We start from the raw sequence: 23,280 nt of genomic DNA on the forward strand, positions 1-23,280 counted from the left end.
TTCCATGCTGACTCACATGGGAATTGACAGGCTTCAGTTCCTCACGGACTGTTGGGCCTCTCCATAGGGCTGCTCACAGCCTAGAAGCTTGCTTACCCTGGCACATATGATCAAAGAGAGAGGGCAAAAGTAAGAGAGAGCACCCAAGACAGAAGCCACAGTCCTTATAACCTGATCTCAGAAGTGACATCCTATCACTTCTGCCCTCTTGTGCTTGTTACAAGTGAGTTAATAAATCCAGCCTACACTCCAGGGAAAGAATTGATTATATAAGGATGTGAATACCAGGAGTCAGGGATCTTGGGGGCCATCTCGGAGGCTGCCCACTATGTACAAGTTAATGACCACTGGAATGTAAGACACTTCCCATTTGTAACTTTTTGTTTCTCCAGATTTAATACCCCTCTCCTTTTTTTTTTTCTTTTTTTTCCCAATCAGCAGACCTGTTGTGTCATTTGGGAATGAAAGCATCTTGGAGGTATCAAGTAGTGCTTTTCCTTAGTTGTAAGGCCTTATATGAATGGGCACTTAACAACCAGCAGAATGTTATTTAAAGTACTTTGACAAATTTGTGCCCGGCGATGTTGCTATTTGGAAATATAGATTGTTTTAACAAGTAAAATGGCATTAGAATTATGGTATCTGTACTCTGACAGAATACATTTGCAGAGTTTTTACTTCTTTTAACTAATAACTTTTAAGGCATCTGCACTATAATCTATACATAAAGAATCTAAAGCATTTATCACCATGTGTAAGTTTTCATAACTTGAATTGGATATAGCACAGATGCTTAAGTCCAAAATACAATTTTCATTACAGGATTCACTATTGCTTATAACTTGACTGATAACCAGGATTTGCTTTGTACAGTGAGAATAAAACCTGTTGTCCAGGGGTAGGGGTAGGGGGAAGAGATTGACTGTAAAGGGACAAGAAGGAACTTTTGTGGAGTGATGAAAATGTACACCTAAATTGATGAATTTTAACTTAATTCTACCTTAGTAAGCAGATTTTTTTTAATGCTACTGTGCTTGCAAGGAAGGGCTTTGATTGAGTGGGTGATATGAGTGTATGTGTACTGATTCAGTGTTATATAAATAGGACTGCTAATGTAATAGGAAATAGAGGTTACTGATAACTCTTCAGGAGAAAGTAGACTAGATTGAGATGCTGAATTTGCTCAGTGATATTAGGTTTTATAGCTATACATATAATTTTTTAAATATATACATACAAATCTTTGTTGCTGAAATAACTGCATACATGGGTGTATATGCGGCTTATCAGATGTATGCAGTGTATACATTTATCAAAACTCATTGAATGGTACACTTAAGATTTGTGTATTTCACTCTATGTAAATTTTACCTGAGAGAGAGAGAGAGAGAAGTATTAAAATCTATGATGATGTACTTAGAGGTGAAGTGTACTGATGTTGACCATCTGCCATTTATTTTGAGATGAATGAAAAATAAGATGAATTGATGTGTGGATAGATATGTGATAAAGCAAATATCACAAACTGTTAATTGTAGAATCTAGGTGGTGAGTACAGTTCTTTCAACTTTCCATATGTTTGAAACTTCTCAGAGTAAAGCTAGGGGGAAATAGTTTTAAGACAGACTCAACCTACTTTGACACTGAGAACGTTTTAAACGTTCTTCTATTTATTTTTCTGTCCTCCTTTCAGGTTATTTTTATAACTCAGTCAACTTTTTAATGAGACTTTTCTACTCTTGTAATGAAACTGTTTTGGACTCAAAGTTTTATTGACCTTTAAAGCATATCTCTCTTTAAAGAAGTAGACTCAGAAAACATTTTTAAAACAGGTGACATATTTATGCTTCTTTTGATTATTACTTCATAACAGTAGTAGAAAACTTTTTAGAAAGTATCAGTGAGATTCTTGGAAAAGTAGAAATGTTCAAAGTTAAAATGTATGATTATCAACCTAATTTTTAGATACAAACTTGATTACCAAATGAATTATGCAAAAGTTAAAGCAAAATACTATTCTGAAGACAGGGCTTGATTACTTTCTAATAAATTTATCATTGTGAAAGTTTGGACCAAAGCCTAAGAAAATAAACCTTATGTGGTAAACAAAATTCAGATCAAAAAGAAAATAGAAATTGGATATCATCTCATTACCAAATGCAGATTATTCAGGTGTGTTGCTGAGGGTAAAACATGGTTTCAGGAGGGACCAGTCTGTAGTGGAAGGACTAGGTGTCAGAGACCTGGGTTCTAAGACTCACTCTCGTACTCACTGCTGTGGCTCCACAGTCATTTAACCCCAATGAGCATCCGATTTTTCAAATATAAATACACTTGTCTACAGGACAGGGTTATTGTGGAATCACATAAGATAATAAGTGTGAAAAGCACTTTGGAAATTATAAACTGTTACACAAATATAAGTATTAAAATAATTTTCATTGTGACTTTGAGGAAACTGCTATAAAATAAACTGTTTTCAGTGGTTACATATTTCTCATTATAATATTTTATTTGCAATTCTTTAGAATTTGCTCAGAAAACAATCATTTTAATCAAACCTATTTTATTGTGTCTCTTTGTACAAAGCACACTGCAAAATGCAGCCTGGAATACAAAAGTGAATAGAATACCTACAGTCCTGCCATTAGATAAATTGCCCTCTGAGGTGAACTTATGTACTATTGTTTGTTTTTTTTTTTTAAGATAGTTACATATTTATTCAGCGGTTTTATAGAGAAAAACATCCTTTTCAGTTTTTGAGGAAAGTCAATAGCTCTTTCAGATATGACAGTATTGATCAGCAAAAGAAATACTAGTAACAGCTTAAGAGCTTGTGTGTGTTGTGTTGTGTTGTATTAATTATTACTACTGCCTCTGTGTTTAAAACAATAGCAATGGGGCTTCCCTGGTGGTGCAGTGGTTGAGAATCTGCCTGCTAATGCAGGGGACATGGGTTTGAGCCCTGGTCTGGGAGGATCCCACATGCCGCGGAGCAACTAGGCCCGTGAGCCACAACTACTGAGCCTGCGCGTCTGGAGCCTGTGCTCCGCAACAAGAGAGGCCGCGACGGTGAGAGGCCCGCGCACCACGATAAAGAGTGGCCCCCGCTTGCCACAACTAGAGAAAGCCCTCGCACAGAAACGAAGACCCAACACAGCAAAAATAAATAAATTAATTAATAAACTCCTACCCCCAACATCTTCTTAAAAAAAAAAAACAATAGCAATGGAAAAACCCCAGAAATGTCTTTGTGTACATTTATATTTTATAATTAATTGAAAAATTATGAGATTTTTACATGGGCTTGGTGTTGAACTGCAGATATCAGTCGTACGCATCTGTGAGATATGGTTCTGCTGGTTATACTCAAAGAAATAACGAAACTTAGAAGAAGTGTCAGTAGGGAGTGTTAAAATGATCAAGGGTAAAGAAAGATATTGAGGTTAGACCAAATATATATGTTTATTCAATATGAAAAGACAAAAGAGAAATTGAATAAAAACTATAATTTTCCTAGCTAATTCCAGAAACTTTAAATTAGGGGCACTTTTCAGAGCTTGAAATAGGCAACTTGAGTACACCTGTGCAAATGCTTCCTTTCATGATTGAAAACCTACAAAGTTAATCACATTTGGGTACAAGATAAGACTATAAATCAGTTCAGAAAAGGTGACAGATCCAAGGAAATTAAATAGACCTGTTGACCTGGTGGGCCTTGCCTACTAGAGACACAAGCAATAGATGCCTTTGTGCTTTCCAGCAAAGCATCCACTGGGTCTGCCAGAGCACATTGGAAACCTAGGTGGAGGTGTTGAATTCCTGCTCATCCACCTCTTCTCTGAGACTGTCCCACCTCCTCCCTGGGCAGCCCTATTTCTGTACCACTTTATTTTTTATCTCTTCTCTATTGTTTGCTTCAGGGTATAGTATGCCTACTTCCCACACCAGCCTGAGAGCCCCTTCCTTGAGACCAGGGATCATACCTGTTTTCCCTGAACCCCCTGCCTCACACCTGGCAAAAAGCAGGAACATTTGGTAAAGGTTTTTTGGTTATTGTCTGACCCAGTAGGGTTCAAGTTCTTTTCTAACCTTCATATCCATGCATAAACCACACGTCACTTCTTGTTGAAGGTTCCCCCTATGTTTCCTAGTACGGCCAGTTACTGTAGTAAGTCAAGAAGATCATACACTTTGGATCCAGACACACTGGGGTTGAGTCCTGGTTGTACCACTTCTAGCTGTGACTTTCCTTGACCTCTCTGAACCTCAGTTCCCTATCTGGAAAGGTCAGGTACTATATTTACCTTACTGTGTTCTGGGGATGTGCCTGACATATAACAAACACTTACTAATTGGGAGCTGCTATTATTGTTTCTTTGGTACTTACTTAATTCAAGGCATACTTTGTGGATGTAATGAAATGGATCAAATATCCACCTGCCTTAAGGACCTCACAGCATAGAAACTAAGAGTGAGCAAATGCAAACGTAGGGTAGTGCTGGTAGGACAGGAATTGCACAGAGCTTTGGGAGTTCACAGACCAACAAATGATACGTCCCTGATCGGGTACAGCCAAAATTCCTTCCCAGTGGTTAGACTTTCCATCTTAGTATTCGCTAGATACAAGGTTTTATTTTAATCTTACAGTATTAATAAACTACTACCTAGATTATATATCAGCATAAGCAGTGCTGGATAGAGACAATAAAAACTAGATAAGATTCCACTAAGGTAACTGAGTGAAAATGATCATTAGCTTTCTGTGCTATGTGTTGAATTTTTTTAATATACAAAAAAAACCCACATTTCATTTGTATTTTTGTTGTTGCAGTTAATCCAGAAGCTTAGAACTAGCTTTACTAACTTTATAAACCTGGCATCATTTAATTCTCCTGTTGATGATGTGCTGGGGTCCGGGGCTCAATGGGATATTTGGGACTAATATCTTTACATCATCTCTTGCTTTCCAAGGCTTTTAATAAGGCACAAGAGAGCTGACTTTTAACTAATTTCCAGATTTTTTTTTCCTATTCAGAACAAAGTAAAAGTCCTGAGAAGAGCAGGTAGAAGGAAGTGGATTAGGTTAATACATTTTCAGGAATAGCAGGGGAAATGAGGACTGGTTTCTGCCTTGTACCTTTATTATTCCGCTTAGTATCCACTTAATATTTTCAATGAAAGAATACCAATAGCCTGGTATGTGTAATTATTCAAAATTTAAAAGTATCCACAGTCGCATCAACAGATGAATGATCAAATTGTGGTACATCCCCACAGTGTTCATTGCAGCTCTGTTTACAATAGCCAGGACATGAAAGCAACCTAAGTGTCCATCGACAGATGAATGGATAAAGAAGATGTGGCACATATATACAGTGGAATATTATTCAGCCATAAAAAGAAATGAAATTGAGTCACTTGTAGTGAGGTGGATGGACCTAGAGACTGTCATACAGAGTGAAGTAAGTCAGAGAAAAACAAATACCATATGCTAACACATATATATGGAATCAGAAAAAAAAAAAGGTTCTGAAGGACCTAGGGGCAGGACAGGAATAAAGACGCAAACGTAGAGAATGGACTTGAGGACACGGGGAGGGGGAAGGGTAAGCTGGGATAAAGTGAGAGAGTGGCATGGACATATATACACTATCAAATGTAAAATAGATAGCTAGTGGGAAGCAGCCACATAGTGCAGGGAGATCAGCTCGGTGCTTTGTGACCACCTAGAGGGGTGGGATAGGGAGGGTGGGAGGGAGGGAGATGCAAGAGGGAAGAGATATGGGAACATATGTATATGTATAACTGATTCACTTTGTTATAGAGCAGAAACTAACACACCATTGTAAAGCAATTATACTCCAATAAAGATCTTTAAAAAATAAATAAAATAAAATACCCTTTTCCAAAGGGTGGGTGATCATGGGGGGGAAAAATTTGTGGCACCTCCCTGCCATGGAATACTACCCAAGAAAAAAAGGATTAAACTATTGATACATGCAACAACCTGGATGACTCTCCAGAGAATTATGCTGAGTCAAAAAAGCCAGTCCCCAAAGGTTACATACTGTATTGTTTCATTTATATAGCATCCTTGAAATGACAAATTTATAGAAATGGAGAACAGGTTGGTAGTTGCCAGGGGTTAGGAGGGGGAAGGGCAGGAGGGAAATTATTGCAGTTATAAAAGGGCAACATGAAGGATCCTTGTGGTGATGGAAATATTCTGTAGCTTGACTATATCAGTGTCAATATCCTGGTTATGATATATGACAGTTTTACAAGATGTTACCATTGGGGGAAACTGGGTGAAGGGTACATGAGCTCTTTCTGTACTATTTCTTACAACTGCATGTTAATCTACAATTATCTCAAAATAAAAAGTCAAATTTAAAAAAAATTAGCTACAGTAATTTCCATGTGGATAACCACTTGATGTGTGTCTTAAGCCCCAGATTTTTAACATAATTAAATACTGCAAAAAGCAGTTGCTTATATAGCAGCTTTTTTTTTCCATTGTAGAAACCTTGGAACATATGGACAAAAACAGAATGAAGTATAAATAGGAAAATAAACATAACTACTATTACCTTTTTGGTATTTTTCATTCTGTTGGGGTTTTTTTTCTGAATTTGTAAATATATTTTTTTCACTTATAATTGGGGATATATAGTTTATGAGTTTTTGCATTCTGCTTTCTTGAATTTCCCATCATGCAGATTTCTGTCTTTAAAATTCTTCAAAAACAATTTTCATGTGGCTATATATTCCCTTATATGGATGTTCTATAATTTATGTAATCACTCCCTAATTATTAGATATTTATCCATTTTATATGATAGATATCCTTACACATAAAGCTTTTTCTACATTTCCTATTTTTTTCCTTAATGTAGGTTTTTGTAAATGGAATTACTGAATCAAAGTGCATGAGCATTTTTAAGGCTCTTTGATATAAATTACCAGATTGCTTTCTGGAAAAGTGGTACTAATTTACATTCTCACCAATAAGTGCATGTGAATGGATGAGGTCCAAGACCAAAAGTAACTAGAAACAGCATAGAGTTCCAGAACAGAAAGATTCAAGATTTTTATCTTTATGTAAAGCAGAGTTTCTCTACTTCAGCACTATTGACATTTTGGGCTACATAATTCATTCTTGTTGGGGAGCCATCTTGGGCATTGGAGGATGTTTAATAGCACCCCAGGCCTCTACCCACTAGATGACAGTAACACAACCTATTTCCTCACTCCGACCACCACCACAGTTGTGACAACCAAAAGTGTCTCCAGACATTGCCAAATGTCCCCTTGAGGGGCAAAATTGCTTCTGGTTGAAAACTATGAATCTAAGAGTTACATGTGCAGTGAGGCACTTATCATTAGAATGTCTCTGACACTGTGTACACTAACGTTCTGAAGCGTAGCCTCTCAGGGTGCTTTTCTTTCTCTGAAGTGTGTATGTGCATGTTGTCTGCAAAGTAAAATTGGCTAATCATTTCTTTAAGGCTAAGTGACTTTGTTAATGCTTGGTGTGTATTTCTCCCTGGTGCTACCTCTCTGGGTCCCTGGTTATTAGAGGAAATTTAAAGAAAGTGACCACACTGCCCTGCAAAAATGATTTCCCCTAGTACCTAATACGGTATTTGAAAGTGTCAGTCAGTATACCTACCCTTTGTCTTTGTCCTCTGAATAAAAAGGGCCCCAATAGGCTAAGAACAACTTGGTTCCCTTGACTTTGTATGTAAAGGAAGGAGAAAGAGTGGAGTGGGATTTTTGCTAACTTAATTTTGAGCCTTAAGAATCCTAAGAAGCCTGTTTTACACAGCAGGAGCTCCCAGTTGAAGGTTTGTCCCTCAGATCTACAGCCGACTTTACCTTCCGTTCTTGATAGAATGCACCTGTGTGAAATGGCCACCTATGTTACTTCTGTAATATTTCAAAACAGCACGGGGTTATTGGAACCCACACTCTGTTTCTGATGTATTGATAGAACGTTCTGCACCCAGATCTTCTAGTAGCTCAGTTATAGTTGATGAATTTCCTTAATTCAAGTAAGACAAGATTCAATTTACTTTGAAAAATGAGGAACACATAAATACATTGTTAAGAACATAAACTCACTGCAAATACTCTATCCTTAAGTGATATGAAACGCATTTAAGTCTATCTTTCAGTAAAGACCTGAACCTTTGAAGTTCTGTTAGCCCACAGTTCTGAGGTGTAACATTTGGCTTATGAAGGTTAGTTTGACATTGACTTTCTCTACTGGCTGTTTCTGTTTGTTCCCCTTAGGAGCAGTCTCACAGGTGCTGGACAGCCTGGAAGAAATTCATGCACTTACAGACTGCAGTGAAAAGGACTTAGATTTCCTACACAGTGTTTTCCAGGATCAGCATCTTCACACACTACTAGATGTAAGTCTTTCTTTTTATTAATTTTTTGGGGTAAATTGAACATTTACCATACCGTTTTACTTTACATGAATATCCAAATGTCCATCATAACAGTCCTTTCTCAGTTGCCTTCAGTCTGTGAGAAATGTGGGAAGTCATCCATCATAGATTCATAACTGAAATATAGTATCTTATATATGGTACAAATGCAGTATAGCCTAACAAGTCACAGTGGAAAAAGTTATATATTTTATATATGTGTTTCTATTAGAAGAATCCATTGATCTTAGCTGTGATTACCTTTTATTGCTTTTAAACATTGTTTTCAAACATTGCACCTCAAACATGAACATAGCAGAGAGAAAAGTAAGATATTGTGCAATGGGCTGTATTCACATACATATTTCATACTTAACGTTGCTGTTTTTCATAAACTCAGTGTCTTCTCCTTAAAACATAAGAATATATTCCATCATTAAATATGACAGGCTCCACTGACAGATACAAGGAAAAGTCAGAAGCTGACAGTTCACCTCTGCCTTCATTTCAGTCACATTTTAAGTAAAATACCTTTCTTATAGAACTTGGTTAACTTCAGCAGTGAGAACTTTCTTAGTGTACATATTAGCCTACTAGTACATATAAGTCTTTTTACAAGAAAAATCTTTCCTTAATAAGAGAACTATTTTGCTTTGGGATGCCTAGAACTTTTTGGTGCTCACTCTGATTAATCGACCATGTGACATGGATTAAACTAAAGCAAAATTTCCCAGAATGTATTCTACAGAGCATTGCTCTGGGAGATAGTGGTGGGTCTTGCCATTCGAGAGGGGAGAGTAGATCTTAAATTTACTGGTTAAATTATTTATTGACTATATAAGTTTGGAAAATGCTGCATTCTTTATTCCCTTTATACGGATTCACAATGGGTGTTAGTATATAGCAGCTCTAAGATGTCCTATAGCAAAGAAACCTTATTAACTCTAATAGCATTTCTCAAACTAATTTGGGCAGAGAACTTTTATTCACAATCCTGTCAAATTGGTAAGGACCAGTTTGGGAAAAGCTAAGCTAAGAGTGTCACAGTATGTTTCAACTTCACACTAAGTGCAGTCATAGGTATCTAACAGTTGCTTCTATCCATAGATTTGGTCAAATCAAATTAATTATTATTTTTTAATTAGTTAGGCTTTTTAAATAGTGTATGTATTAATTCAGGACTAACTGCTACAGCATGCAATCCTAAAATTTGAGTGGCTTACCGGAATAGAAGTTTATTTCTTGCTCACATCACAGTCCAATGCAGGTAGATGAGGAGGGGAGGAGCAGGAAGAGTCTCTTCCACAGAGGCATTCAGGGATCCAGGCTTCTTCCACTTTGTGATTCTGCCATCTCTCAAGGTTTTGGAATCTTCCACTGCATCCTTTGCACCCAGCCAGCAGATGAGAGAAAATGGGGAATTTTGCAGGGTCAAGGTTGGAAGTGGCCTGTATCACAGTTGTCCATATTCCATTGACAAGTAATAGTTACATGCTTACCTAGATGTAAGAGAACTGGGAAATAGTTTTTAAATATTCTAAGTGAAATAAGCCAGATAGAGAAAGACAAATACTGCATGGTATCAATTATGTGCGTAATCTTTAAAAAAAAGTCAAACTCATAGAAACAAAGTGGAATGATGGTTGCCCAGGCTGGGAGGTGGGGGAAATGGGGAGAAGTTGGTAAAAGGGTACAGACTTTCAGTTATAAGATAAATAAGGTCAGAGGATCTAATGTATAGCGTGGTGACTACAGTTAACACTGAATTTTATAATTGAAATTTGCTAAGAGAATAGAACTTAAGTATTCTCATCAAAAAAAAGATAAATACGTGAAGTGATGGATGTGTTAATTAACTTGATTGTGAGAATCCTTTCACAATGTATACATTTATCAAATCATCATGTTGTACACTTTAAATATATTACAATTGTATTTGTCAATTATACTTCAGTAAAGATAAAAAATGTGCTCAGGAAGATAAGGAAATGGGTTTTCTCTTTAGTGTAATTTATCCTAAGTAATTTGAAGACATTTCAGATTAAGTTTATTTCAAGTAACTTGTTACTTTCCTTGGACACCAAAAAGCCCTTGAAATTCCTTCTGTTTTGTGGATAGCTCCTAACATTCCATTTTCTCCTACTTCATTGTCATCATTGTTATTGTTAATGTGTTATTTGAATTAGAGTTTGACCTCTTTTCATTGGCTATTTAAATATCTGTTCTTCTTTATCATTGTTTCATATGATGCAGAAAGGTTTTTTTTTGTTTTGTTTGTTTTTTTGGCCGTGCCACAACACGGCATGCGGGAGTTCCCCAACCAGGGTTCGAACCCGCGCCCTCTGCAGTGGAATTGCGGAGTCTTAACCACTGGACTACCAGGGAAGTCCCAGATGCAGAAAGTTTTGACAATTGTGAATTTTCTGCAGAAGTCACAGCCTTTACTAGAACTAGTAAGTGGGATATTTGAAAGAAGCTGCAGCAGAGCATGGAGATTTGGTTTATTTCAGTGCAGTTAGTGGTTGTCATTGCTAAGATTTACTGGCCTTTAGATCAAGGACTTCTTGTCATTTAAAGGCTAAGAGTAGCCCAAATTAGTTTTCAAAGTTGGGTTTTTCTTAACTTAATGTAACAAGGCATCTGAGCATACCAAGCTTGAGACTGCAGGGGAAATGCAAGAACATTGCTAGTTTCTACAAGGAGGGGCAGATATTCACACACAGACTGGACTTTGGAACTGAGCCAGGCTGCCAGACCTCACTGAAAATAATTATTTTGAATAACTGCTGCATTCTTGGGTAGGCATTGTTACAACTTCAGAAGAGATTCACAGATTTTAGTGAGGAAAAACATGTTTAAAGTTCCTTTGGATTTTTATTAATTATATTTATATTCCTTTGTAATTTTTATTAATTACACTTAAAGAAGTGTCTGTAGTATCAGTATGTGCCCTGTCAATGCATCTCAATTTGAAAAGGATTTGGTGGGCTGAAAATGAGTGTGCCCAATAAAAAGACACCGTGTCTACAGAATTTTGCAGACAAACACTACATGTGAAGCCCAAAACTCTCCTGAAATGACTGACTATAAGGCCGACCCTGGGCAGTGTTGGGATGCATTTGGTTCTGAAGATCCAAACTGAGCCATCCTTCAATGAAAGCTTAATTGTCATGAATGAAATAATGCCCTCATGATCTACAGCCCTTAAATATGTCTCATTAAGCTCTTGTTTCAGAGTTAACAGGCTACATTTCAATAATATGATCAGTGAAGTGTTCAAATGGCTGCCATGTAGAGAAATCTATTTTTTTTACAACTTTATTGGAGTATAATTGCTTCACAATGGTGTGTTAGTTTCTGCTTTATAACAAAGTGAATAAGTTATACATATACATATGTTCCCATATCTCTTCCCTCTTGCGTGTCCCTCTCTCCCACCCTCCCTATCCCACCCCTCCAGGCGGTCACAAAGCACCAAGCTGATCTCCCTGTGATATGCGGCTGCTTCCCACTAGCTATCTACCTTACGTTTGGTAGTGTATATATGTCCATGCCTCTCTCTTGCTTTGTCACAGCTTACCCTTCCTGCTCCCCATATCCTCAAGTCCGTTCTCTAGTAGGTCTGTCTTTATTCCTGTCTTACCCCTAGGCTCTTCATGACATTTTTTTTCTTAAATTCCATATATATGTGTTAGCATATGGTATTTGTCTTTCTCTTTCTGACTTACTTCACTCTGTATGACAGACTCTAGGTCTATCCACCTCATTACAAATAGCTCAATTTCGTTTCTTTTTATGGCTGAGTAATATTCCATTGTATATATGTGCCACATCTTCTTTATCCATTCATCTGTTGATGGACACTTAGGTTGTTTCCATGTCCTGGCTATTGTAAATAGAGCTGCAATGAACATTTTGGTACATGACTCTTTTTGAATTATGGTTTTCTCAGGGTATATGCTCAGTAGTGGGATTTCTGGGTCGTATGGTAGTTCTATTTTTAGTTTTTAAAGGAACCTCCATACTGTTTTCCATAGTGGATGTATCAATTTACATTCCCACCAACAGTGCAAGAGGGTTCCCTTTTCTCCACACCCTCTCCAGCATTTTTTGTTTGTAGATTTTTTGATGATGGCCATTCTGACCTGTGTGAGATGATATCTCATTGTAGTTTTGATTTGCATTTCTCTAATGATTAATGATATTGAGCCTTCTTTCATGTGTTTGTTGGCAATCTGTATATCTTCTTTGAAGAAATGTCTATTTAGGTCTTCTGCCCATTTTTGGATTGCGGTGTTTGTTTTTTTGCTATTGAGCTGCATGAGCTGCTTATAAATTTTGGAGATTAATCCTTTGTCAGTTGTTTCATTTGCAAATAATTTCTCCCATTCTGAGGGTTGTCTTTTGGTCTTGTTTATGGTTTCCTTTGCTGTGCAAAAGCTTTGAAGTTTCATTAGGTCCCATGTGTTTATTTTTGTTTTTATTTCCATTTCTCTAAGAGGTGGGTCCAAAAGGATCTTGCTGTGATTTATGTCATAGAGTGTTCTGCCTATGTTTTCCTCTAAGAGTTTTATAGTGTCTGGCCTTACATTTAGGTCTTTAATCCATTTTGAGTTTATTTTTGTATATGATGTTAGGGAGTATTCTAATTTCATACTTTTACATGTACCTGTCCAGTTTTCCAAGCACCACTTATTGAAGAGGCTGTCTTTTCTCCACTGTATATTCTTGCCTCCTTTATCAAAGATAAGGTGACCATAGGTGCGTGGGTTTATCTCTGGGCTTTCTATCCTGTTCCATTGATCCATCTTTCTGTTTTTGTGCAGGTATTATACTGTCTTGATTACTGTAGCTTTGTAGTATAATCTGAAGTCAGGGAGCCTGATTCCTCCAGCTCCATTTTTCGTTCTCAAGATTGCTTTGGCTATTCGGGGTCTTTCGTGTTTCCATACAAATCGTGAAATTTTTTGTTCTAGTTCTGTGAAAAATGCCAGTGGTAGTTTGATAGGGATTGCACTGTATCTGTAGATTGCTTTGGGTAGTAGAGTCATTTTCACAATGTTGATTCTTCCAATCCAAGAACATGGCATATCTCTCTATCTATTTGTATCATCTTTAATTTCTTTCATCAGTGTCTTATAATTTTCTGCATACAGGTCTTTTGTCTCCTTAGATAGGTTTATTCCTAGATATTTTATTCTTTTTGTTGCAATGGTAAATGAGAGTGTTTTCTTAATTTCACTTTCAGATTTTTCATCATTAGTGTATAGGAATGCAAGAGATTTCTGTGCATTAATTTTGTATCCTGCTACTTTACCAAATTCATTGATTAGCTCTAGTAGTTTTCTGGTAGCACCTTTAGGATTCTCTATGCATAGTATCATGTCATCTGCAAACAGTGACAGCTTTACTTCTTCTTTTCTGATTTGGATTCCTTTTATTTCTTTTTCTTCTCTGATTGCTGTGGCTAAAACTTCCAAAACTATGTTGAATAATATTGGTGAGAGTGGGCAACCTTGTCTTGTTCCTGATCTTAGTGGAAATGGTTTCAGTTTTTCACCATTGAGGACGATGTTGGCTGTGGGTTTGTCATAGATGGCCTTTATTATGTTGAGGAAAGTTCCCTCTATGCCTACTTTCTGGAGGGTTTTTATCATAAATCAGTGTTGAATTTTGTCGGAAGCTTTCTCTGCATCTATTGACCATGTAGTCTTAAAGAGTGAACTTCAGCAAATATGAAGCCATCTGGGTAGTAGGGCAGCGGTGGTGGCCCTTGTGCTACCTGCCTCCTGGGGCTGGAGATTGAAGTACCCTGAAGCTTGCTTTGGATATGGGGGTCTCTCATTCCACTGTTTCTAACTGGATGGGCAAAAACTCCCATGTCTGTTTCCATCAGAGTATCGAAGTATTAGTGTCAATAGGAAAGTATCACATGAAACAAAATTCCTGAAATAAAGAGAGCTAGAAATATTATATGTCCTAAATATCTTCAAAGTAGTTTTTCTTCATTCTTAATGTAAATATCAATAAACTTAAAGGAAAAAATAAGCTACTAAGAATATGGTCATTTGTTACGCAGCAATAGAAAAGTATTATAACTAGAAGCAAAGCAAGGATTGTCCACTATTCAACATTGTTATGGAGGTTCTGGCCAGTGCAGTAAAGCAAGAAAAAGAAATTCAAGGCATGCAGATTGGAAAAGAAGAAGTGAAACCATATTCTCACAGAGATATAGTCTTGCATGTAAAAAATCCTAAGGACACTACAAAAAAAAATGCACTAGAACTAATAGGCAAGTTTAGCAAGATTGCAGGATACCAGATCAACATACAGAAATTAACTGTATTTTTATATATAAGCAACGAATAATGTGAAAATAAAATTTTAAAAATATTCACAATACCATTGAAAAGGATAAAATACTTAGCTAATTAAACAAAAGAAGTATAGGACTCATACATTGAAAAGTACAACTGTTGCTGAAAGAAGGTAAGGAAGATCTGAATAAATGGAGAGAGAGAAAATGTTGGATTGGAGGATTCAATATTGTTAGGATGGAAGTTTTCTTCATATTGAGCTATAGATTCAATACAGTCCTTATTAGCATCCCAGCAGAATTTTTTAAATAGAAGTTGACAGTCTGATTCTACAATTTATATGGAAATGCCATAAACAATTTTGTAAAAAGAACAAAGCTAGAGAACTGACTTCAAAGCTTGTTATAAAGCTACAGTAATGAAAATAGTATGGTATTGATGTAAGGATAGACATAAGGATCATAGCATTCAGAAATAAACCCTCATTCATGCATGGCCAGCTGATTTTCAACAAAGGTGCCAGGGCAATTCAGTGGGGAGGAGATAGTGCTTTTTTTAAACGTGATGCAGGAACAATTGGTTATCCATATGCAAAGAAATAAACTTAGACCCTTACCTCACACCATTACACAAAGATTTCCACAAGATGGAAATTGTAAGCTTAAAACTGTAAAATTTTTAGAAGAAAATATAAGGAGTAAATCTTCATTACCTTGGGTTAAGCAAAGCGTTCTAAGATACAACACAAGAGAACGCTTGAGGATGAAGAAAATATTCTAAAACTGTATTGAGGAGATGGTTGCACAACTGTATGAATTTACTGAAAGTCATCAAACTGTACACTTACAATGTGCAGACTGTACAGTTTATAAATGATACTCAGTAAAGCTTTTAAAAGTTAAAAAATGAGAAGTAATGTATTTTTATTTTTAAAAATTTATTTTACCCTTTTTGCATTATTTTAAGGTAAAGCACTGTTGGAAGTTTCTTCCATGTGCTATGAGTTATAGTATACTGTGGATCATCCCAAAATATCATTTGTATGACACTATGACAGCAGTTTCCAGTGTCTCCTGGCATTGTCCCTGTGTCCTAACACCAATCTAGCAAAGCCAAGCTGCCTACTCTCTGCAGTGCCCAAAGCCCACTGAAGGGATCATCCCAGTAGATTTCACAGCATCATTACACTGATTTCCCCATCTCAACATTTAGCCTTATTGCAAGAATTTACCTTTAAAATTTAGCATTTTAAAGTTCATTGACTTTAAAATGCTAAATTTGTTTTTCTCTCCCAAGAACTGTTTTATTAACCAATATGTGGTTGTGACTTGTGAAAGAAGTCCAAATTGTCTTTTTTTTGTTTAAAAACATTATGAATTACATAATTGTACATATTTTTCAGTAAGGGAGGGGGCATCTTCGCAAAGCAACATGTTTTAGTTTATTCTTTTAGTTCATTTCTTCTATATTCAAATGCATAGTCATTTCCCCAAATTCACACCTTCATGGCAGATTTTATGTGACATAATTTCCACTTTTTTGGTCTCTTTACTGTGGTAAAATATACATAACATAAAATATACCACTTTAAGCATTTTTAAGTGTACCATTTGGTGGAATTAAGTACATTCACGTTGTTGTGCTACCATCACCACCATCCATCTCCAGAACTTTTTTCAGCTTCCCCAGCTGAAACTGCACCCACTAAACAGCAACTCACCATTTCCTCCTCTCCGTAGCCCCTGGCAGCCACCATTCTACTTTCTGTCTCAAGGAACTTGACAATTGTAGGTTCCTCATATAAGTGGGATCATACCTTATTTGTTCTTTTGTGACTAGCTTATTTCACCTAACATAATGTCCTCAAAGGTTCATCCATGTTGTAGTATGTATCAGAATTTCCTTCCTTTTAAAGACTGAAAAATAATCCATCTTATATGTGTACCACATTTTGTTTATCCATTCATCCAATATCAGTGTTTTATGGTAGACAGTTATATACTAGGAAAAGCCAAATTCTCCAAATATAACTATCCAGTAGTAGGGAATTCAGCCTTAGTTTCATCCCCAGGCAATTGCTCTATCTGGTCTCCTATGACATATATCTTCGTGAAAGGAATGTGTGATTTTCAGTGAAACTATTATTAACTACAGCAGTCCCTCTCATTCCCTTATTTGTTCAGGTGAATTACTTCTTAAAACAGTGATTGGAGTTTACTCTAAAATACCAAGAATCAGCTTGTCCCCAGTACCAGTGTTTCCCACTGAGTGCCCTTCTCTTTTTATAGCACCATAGTCAACTTTACCAGAAGGCAGAGGAATGTTCAAAAAGCCTTCCAAGTGCAGCAAGCTCTGATTCTTCTTCATGCTAATCTCAAGGAAAGGGGGGGTTCCCCCCAGAAAGGAATGTGATATGCTCAGTTGAAGAATGTTTGATGGGGTTGGCTTGTAGCATTCACATCCAAGAACATAGTTGCTTTCTTCTCTTTGTGGTCCTTCAAACATTAGTTCATAAAACCACTTCTGCCAAACTGTGTTTTTTGTTCTCTTAAATTTCCACAACAGAAATTCATTTTTGCTACTTGTAGAAATGCTTGTAGCTTTGCTACAGCTACTTGTACAAATGCTTGGTGTTTGTTTATACAAAATAATTCATACCCTAAGTCAAAACTTATTGAATTGCCTCAGTAATTGCATATCATATGACACACCTAATGTAAATGTTTTCTTTTAAAGTGGCAAATTAATAATAGGATATTCATTTACTGTAAGTATTATTTAACTATTAATGTAGATGCTTCAGAAGAGCACCTTAGGAAATGAGGTTTTAACACTTTTTAAAATTTGTAGTGGTTTTTTTAAATGGAAAAGAAATTTATATTATAGTGAAATTTCTCACACTTGGGCAAACTCTTAGATCTAGTAATCAAATGTGCCCTATTTCATAACATTTAATTAAAAGCAAAATAAAGCCTGCCTGTATCATCTAACTGGTTGTTTTTCCTCATGCTTTCTTTTGCTTGCTCAAGAATAGGCATTATGGGGCTTCCCTGGTGGCGCAGTGGATGAGAGTCCGCCTGCCGATGCAGGGGACGTGGGTTCGTGCCCCGATCCGGGAAGATCCCACGTGCCGCGGAGCGGCTGGGCCCGTGAGCCATGGTCGCTGAGCCTGCGCGTCTGGAGCCTGCGCTCCACGACGGGAGAGGCCACAACAGTGAGAGGCCCACATACCGCAAAAAAAAAAAAAAAGAATAGTCATTATGATTTGTTTCTTACAAGGCTTCATTTTAGAGTTATTTGCCAACTGAAAAAGGCCTAGAGAACAGTCAAGTCAGGTCATCTGAGGCCAGTGTTTGAGTTTCTCAGAAAGAGCTGCCAACTGACCAGAAATCCAGCACAGTGGCCTATGTTGTTAGGCCACCGACAGTCTTTTTAGATTGAACTAGGAGGTCAAGCAGGTCTTAATTTCTTGGATTCAAAAATAAATCCCGGGCCTCCCTGGTGGCGCAGTGGTTGAGAGTCCGCCTGCCGATGCAGGGGATACGGGTTCGTGCCCCGGTCTGGGAGGATCCCATATGCCGCGGAGCGGCTGGGCCCGTGAGCCATGGCCGCTGGGCCTGCGCATCCGGAGCCTGTGCTCCGCAACGGGAGAGGCCACAACAGTGAGAGGCCCGCATACCGCAAAAAGAAAAAATAAAAAAAAAAATAAAAAAAATAAATCCCTGTAAGAGCTATGTTCTAATGGGATTGAAACAAAAGCAGCTCTGTACACAGAGAAGTAAAGCCTAAACCAAACAAGGGCCTCCTTAGGGTAACTTTTGCTGTCAAGATCCAACATATTTTGCAACCCTTTCAGGAAATCTTAAAATGGCCCAGATACACTGGTTTTTAATTTCCTATTTGCCCTCAGAAGAAAACTTTCATAATGGATTTAGGCCAGCTGAGCCCCTTCTTAAGACTTGAAAGGATATATATACCCCATCATGATTTTCTAAAACTTGATCTAAGCTAGCATTTCATTGCTATACTCTTAGGTTAAAGCTTTCCTGGGACATCTAACCCAACGGCTTCCAGCAACATTCTTACTGGCCACTAAGTACAGTATACAGTCCATTGGATATCCATTTCTAACTTGCGTTACCCAGTATGAACTGGGCCATAGTATTGGTAGCAGCCCTGAACCTTTCTCTAGGAAAAATCTAAATTCCAAGTTGAGACTCCTGCTACTTTATTATCATCACTAGGTTTGTGAATTTGATATACTTCTTTTTTAGGTGAGAAACAAATTTGGTTTAAGATTTATAAAATTTAGCTATTTCCCTGTTTTCTGGACTTTTAGAGGGAAAGTTAGCACATAGTACAAATTGTGAAGAACAATGTACAAATAATGAAAGTACACTCTTCAAATGAATGGAGTACATTATCTCCATTCAGATGGAGAGTCATCTGCATGACTAATGTTTGAGTGCTTTCTTCAATTATTTTAATTGAATTGATTTTTAGAAATTTTACAGAATATAAATGTTTAGGCAAAACAATTTTTAGTGCTGATAGAATAGGCATTTTTTATCCTGTAAGAGAATGATGCCTTAGGTGATTTAATTTCTTTTTCTAAATCATAATATCCCCATGGTGCATAATCGTTCTTAGATTTGTAAGATGGACAGGTTATATAAGTTCTTCCCAAAGTTTAATTGTAGTTCCTTAAATATTTAAAAATGCCATTTTAAATTTTGTAGTGTGTTTCTTTCACACTTAATGTTTCCCATCACACAATCTTTAAACCACTGTTAAATATACTGCTCTTTTCCAAGTTTGGAGTATGTCATTTTTTTTAATGGAAGTATAGTTGCCATATAATATTATATGTGTATACAATTAGTGATTCACAATTTTTAAAGGTTATACTCCATAGTTATTATAAAGTACTGCCTATATTCCCTGTGTTGTACAATATATCCTTATAGCTTATTTTAAACCAAATAATTTGTACCTCTTAATCATCTTCCCCTATATTGCCCCTCCCCCCTTCCCTCTCCCCACTGATAATCACCAGTTTGTCCTCTATATCTGTGTGTCTATTTCTTTTTTGTTATATTCACTAGTTTGTTTTACTTCTTATTTTATTTTTATTTATTTATTTATTTTTGGCTGCGTCGGGTCTTTGTTGCTGCCTGCGGGCTTTCTCTAGTTGCGGCGAGTGGGGGCTACTCTTCATTGCAGTGCGTGCACTTCTCATTGCTGTGGCTTCTCTTGTTGCGGAGCATGGGCTCTAGGCGCACAGGCTTCAGTAGTTGTGGCTCGCGGGCTCTAGAGCGCAGGCTCAGTAGTTGTGGCGCACAGGCTTAGTTGCTCCGCAGCATGTGGGATCTTCCCAGACCAGGGCTTGAACCCGTGTCCCCTGCATTTGCAGGCGGATTCTTAACCACTGCGCCACCTGGGAAGCCCCTGTTTTATTTTTTAGATTCCACCTATAAGTGATATCATACAGTATTTGTCTTTCTCTGACTTATTTCATTTAGCATAATGCCCTCCGTTTCCATCCATGTTGCTGCTATGAATATTGGGGTGCATGTAGCTTTTCCAATTAGTGTTTTTGTTTTTTTTAGATATATACCCAGGAATGGAATTATTGGGTCATGTCATATGGTAGTTGTATTTTTAGTTTTTTGAGAAACCTCCATACTATTTTCCACAGTGGCTGCACCAATTTACATCCCCACCAACGGTATATGAGGGTTCCCTTTTCTCCACATCCTCACCAACACTTGTTATTTCTTATTTGAGGACAGCCATTCTGACAGGTGTGAGGTGATACCTCATTATGGTTTTTATTTGCATTTCCCTGATGATTAGTGATTCTGAGTATCTTTTAGTGTGCCCGTTGGTCATCTGCATTCCCTCTTTGGAAAATGAAATGTCTATTCAGTTCTTCTGCCCTTTTTTTTTTTTTTTTTGCGGTACGCGGGCCTCTCAGTGTTGTGGCCTCTCCCGTTGCGGAGCACAGGCTCTGGACGCGCAGGCTCAGTGGCCATGGCTCACGGGCCCAGCCGCTCCGCGGCATGTGGGATCTTCCCAGACCGGGGCATGAACCTGTGTCCTCTGCACCGTGTCCTCTGCATCGGCAGGCGGACTCTCAATCACTGTGCCATCAGGGAAGCACTCTTCTGCCCATTTTTTAATTGAGTTGTGTTTTTGTTTGTTTGTTTGTTTGCTTTTGATGTTGAATTGTGTGAGCTATTTATAAATGTTAGATATTAGCCCCTTATCAATATCATTTGCAAATATTTTATCCCATTCAGTAGGTTGTCTTTTCATTTTGTGACTATGTCATGTTTAATGACACTAAAGATTGTTGAAAGGGCATTTCTATATTTTTAACCTAAAGACAGTAAGTTTATATATAAACTTGAGCAGGAAAGATAGATTTTTAGATCTCAGAAGATTTTCTCTGATCTCTAGCTTCAGAAAACTGGCTCCAGTGCAGTAGTTGAATATCAGTTCCTTATATTTTAGTATTAAATCACCTTTCCCTAACATTTTTCCAGATTTCAAATGTATTTTTTAAAATACTATTGGATATCAATAGCTGATCTGCTGGGTTCACTGAAAAGATGTGATACTGGAACTTTGTTCCTAATCACCCAGCTTCTTTCACAGCAACTGTAAGGAAATTCTTAATACGATAGTCTATGTTTCCAGAGCAAGTCATTTCAATTCCCATTATTGTTGTGCAATATAAACTTGTGAACACTGTTATTATCTTTTACTAGGATCACCGACACATTTCATTACATAATTTGCAGCTAAATATTTGACTCTTGAAAACTTTAATTCTTTTCCAGCAGGGAGCTTCTTTGGTATCTTTGATTTAGGTGGTAAGATGATGGTTGCTAATATACTTCTGTGTTCCCAGCAGCTCTACAAACCCATTCATTATTTGGCTCATGTCTGTAGCCTAGTTGCAAAAGTTATCATCTTTCTCAGCTAAGTACATTCTGGTCCTTAGATTCGGTTTTCTCTGTGCTAGAAAGTTAGTGGGACACATAACCCGGTGATAGTAATTTTATAGGTTCTCCACCAACCACTCCGTTTTAAATGTTAATATCGCTAAGTGCTGCATATAAACTATGAGCAAAACAAAGATTTCTATTTGAGGATAAAAATCAGAAGAAAGTGAGGTACCGTGGAGTATGGTAAAAAAAAAAAAAAAGAAACTTGATTTAGTGTTTTGAATGTAAATAAAAAATGACATTAACTTGTTAACTTATGTTTGAAAGTACAATCTCAGGAGAGTTCAGTTTAATATTACCACCAACTTTATTCTGCTTTATTTAAAACAACCCATCCCAAATATAGAATGTGGCCTTTTAACAGAACTGTGCTTTTCTACTCCTTAAGACAGAAAGATGAAGCATGTCCATGTAGCCGTGTGGGGTCATATCTGACCCAGTGCCAGAGACTGGCAGTGAGCAGACCTGTCTGTGAGTGAGACAGCATGAAAGAGTCTGTTCCCCTTGCAGCTGTTCACATTTCCTCATTTTGCCTTGGGCTGTGTGTGTGTGTGTGTGTGTGTGTGTGTTTTAATAAAAAGTGCTGAACTTGGGTAACTATAATTTCATTAGAAAGAGAAAACAAACAATAATACAGTCATTCTTGTTTTCTCTCCAGGAGTAATTTATTAACAGTCTTCCCTCCCTCTGCCTCACCCTCTACACCTCAGCTTTACAAATACACTTGAAATCTTCAGATGGCAGGAAAGCAAACAACAAACGGAAATATATTTTGTCATTTCAGTTCGCCTTGAATTTGAGCTTCTAGAGCAAGTGTTGGCAACTACAGCTGTCAAATCCAGCCAGCTACTTGCTTTTGTAAATAAAGTTTTATTGGAACCCAGCCATGCCCATTCATTTATGGACTATTAATGGCTGCCTTCACATACATAGCAAGGTTGAGTGGTTGTGACAGAGTCCATATGGCCCACAAAGCCTGAAATGTTTATCATCTGGCCAGGCAAGGATTAGGATTCTAACATTCTTTAATAGGGCAAGGCTTGTAGTTGATTGCCTAGTGTCTTTCAAATCACATTTAGGGACTTCTCTGGTGGCACAGTGGTTAAGAATCCGCCTGCCAACGCAGGGGACACGGGATCGAGCCCTGGTCCGGGAAGATCCCACATGCCGCAGAGCAACTAAGCCTGTGCGCCACAACTACCGGGCCTGCACTCTAGAGCCCATGAGCCACAATTACTGAGCCCACGAGCCACAGCTACTGCAGCCCGCGTGCCATGACTTCTGAAGACCGCGTGCCTAGAGCCCATGCTCTACAACAAGAGAAGCCACTGCAATGAGAAGCCCGCACACCGCAATGGAGTAGCCCCCGCTTGCCACAACTAGAGAAAAGCCCACACACAGCAATGGAGACCCAATGCAGCCAAAAATAAATAAATTAATTTATTTATTTTTTAAAAATCACATTTAGTTGCTTTTTTTCTCTACAGCCTATAAATGGCATTTTCTACAGTT

General features: G+C 37.5%; 1 protein-coding gene across 7 annotated transcripts in view; it reads left to right on the forward strand.

Annotated features, from left to right (window-relative positions):
* The window catches only part of CASK (calcium/calmodulin dependent serine protein kinase), a 392,946-nt gene that overhangs the window by 295,223 nt on the left and 74,443 nt on the right, over window positions 1-23,280 (forward strand). For all 7 annotated transcript variants that reach the window (XM_081222810.1, XM_081222812.1, XM_081222813.1 and 4 more), the window contains exon 11: window positions 8,299-8,420. In XM_081222810.1, the coding sequence (XP_081078936.1) occupies window positions 8,299-8,420 (122 nt within the window). The remainder of the gene's footprint in view (window positions 1-8,298; window positions 8,421-23,280) is intronic.

This window comes from Mesoplodon bidens (assembly GCF_964165515.1).
Source record: "Mesoplodon bidens genome assembly, chromosome: X".
Lineage (NCBI taxonomy): Eukaryota > Metazoa > Chordata > Mammalia > Artiodactyla > Ziphiidae > Mesoplodon > Mesoplodon bidens.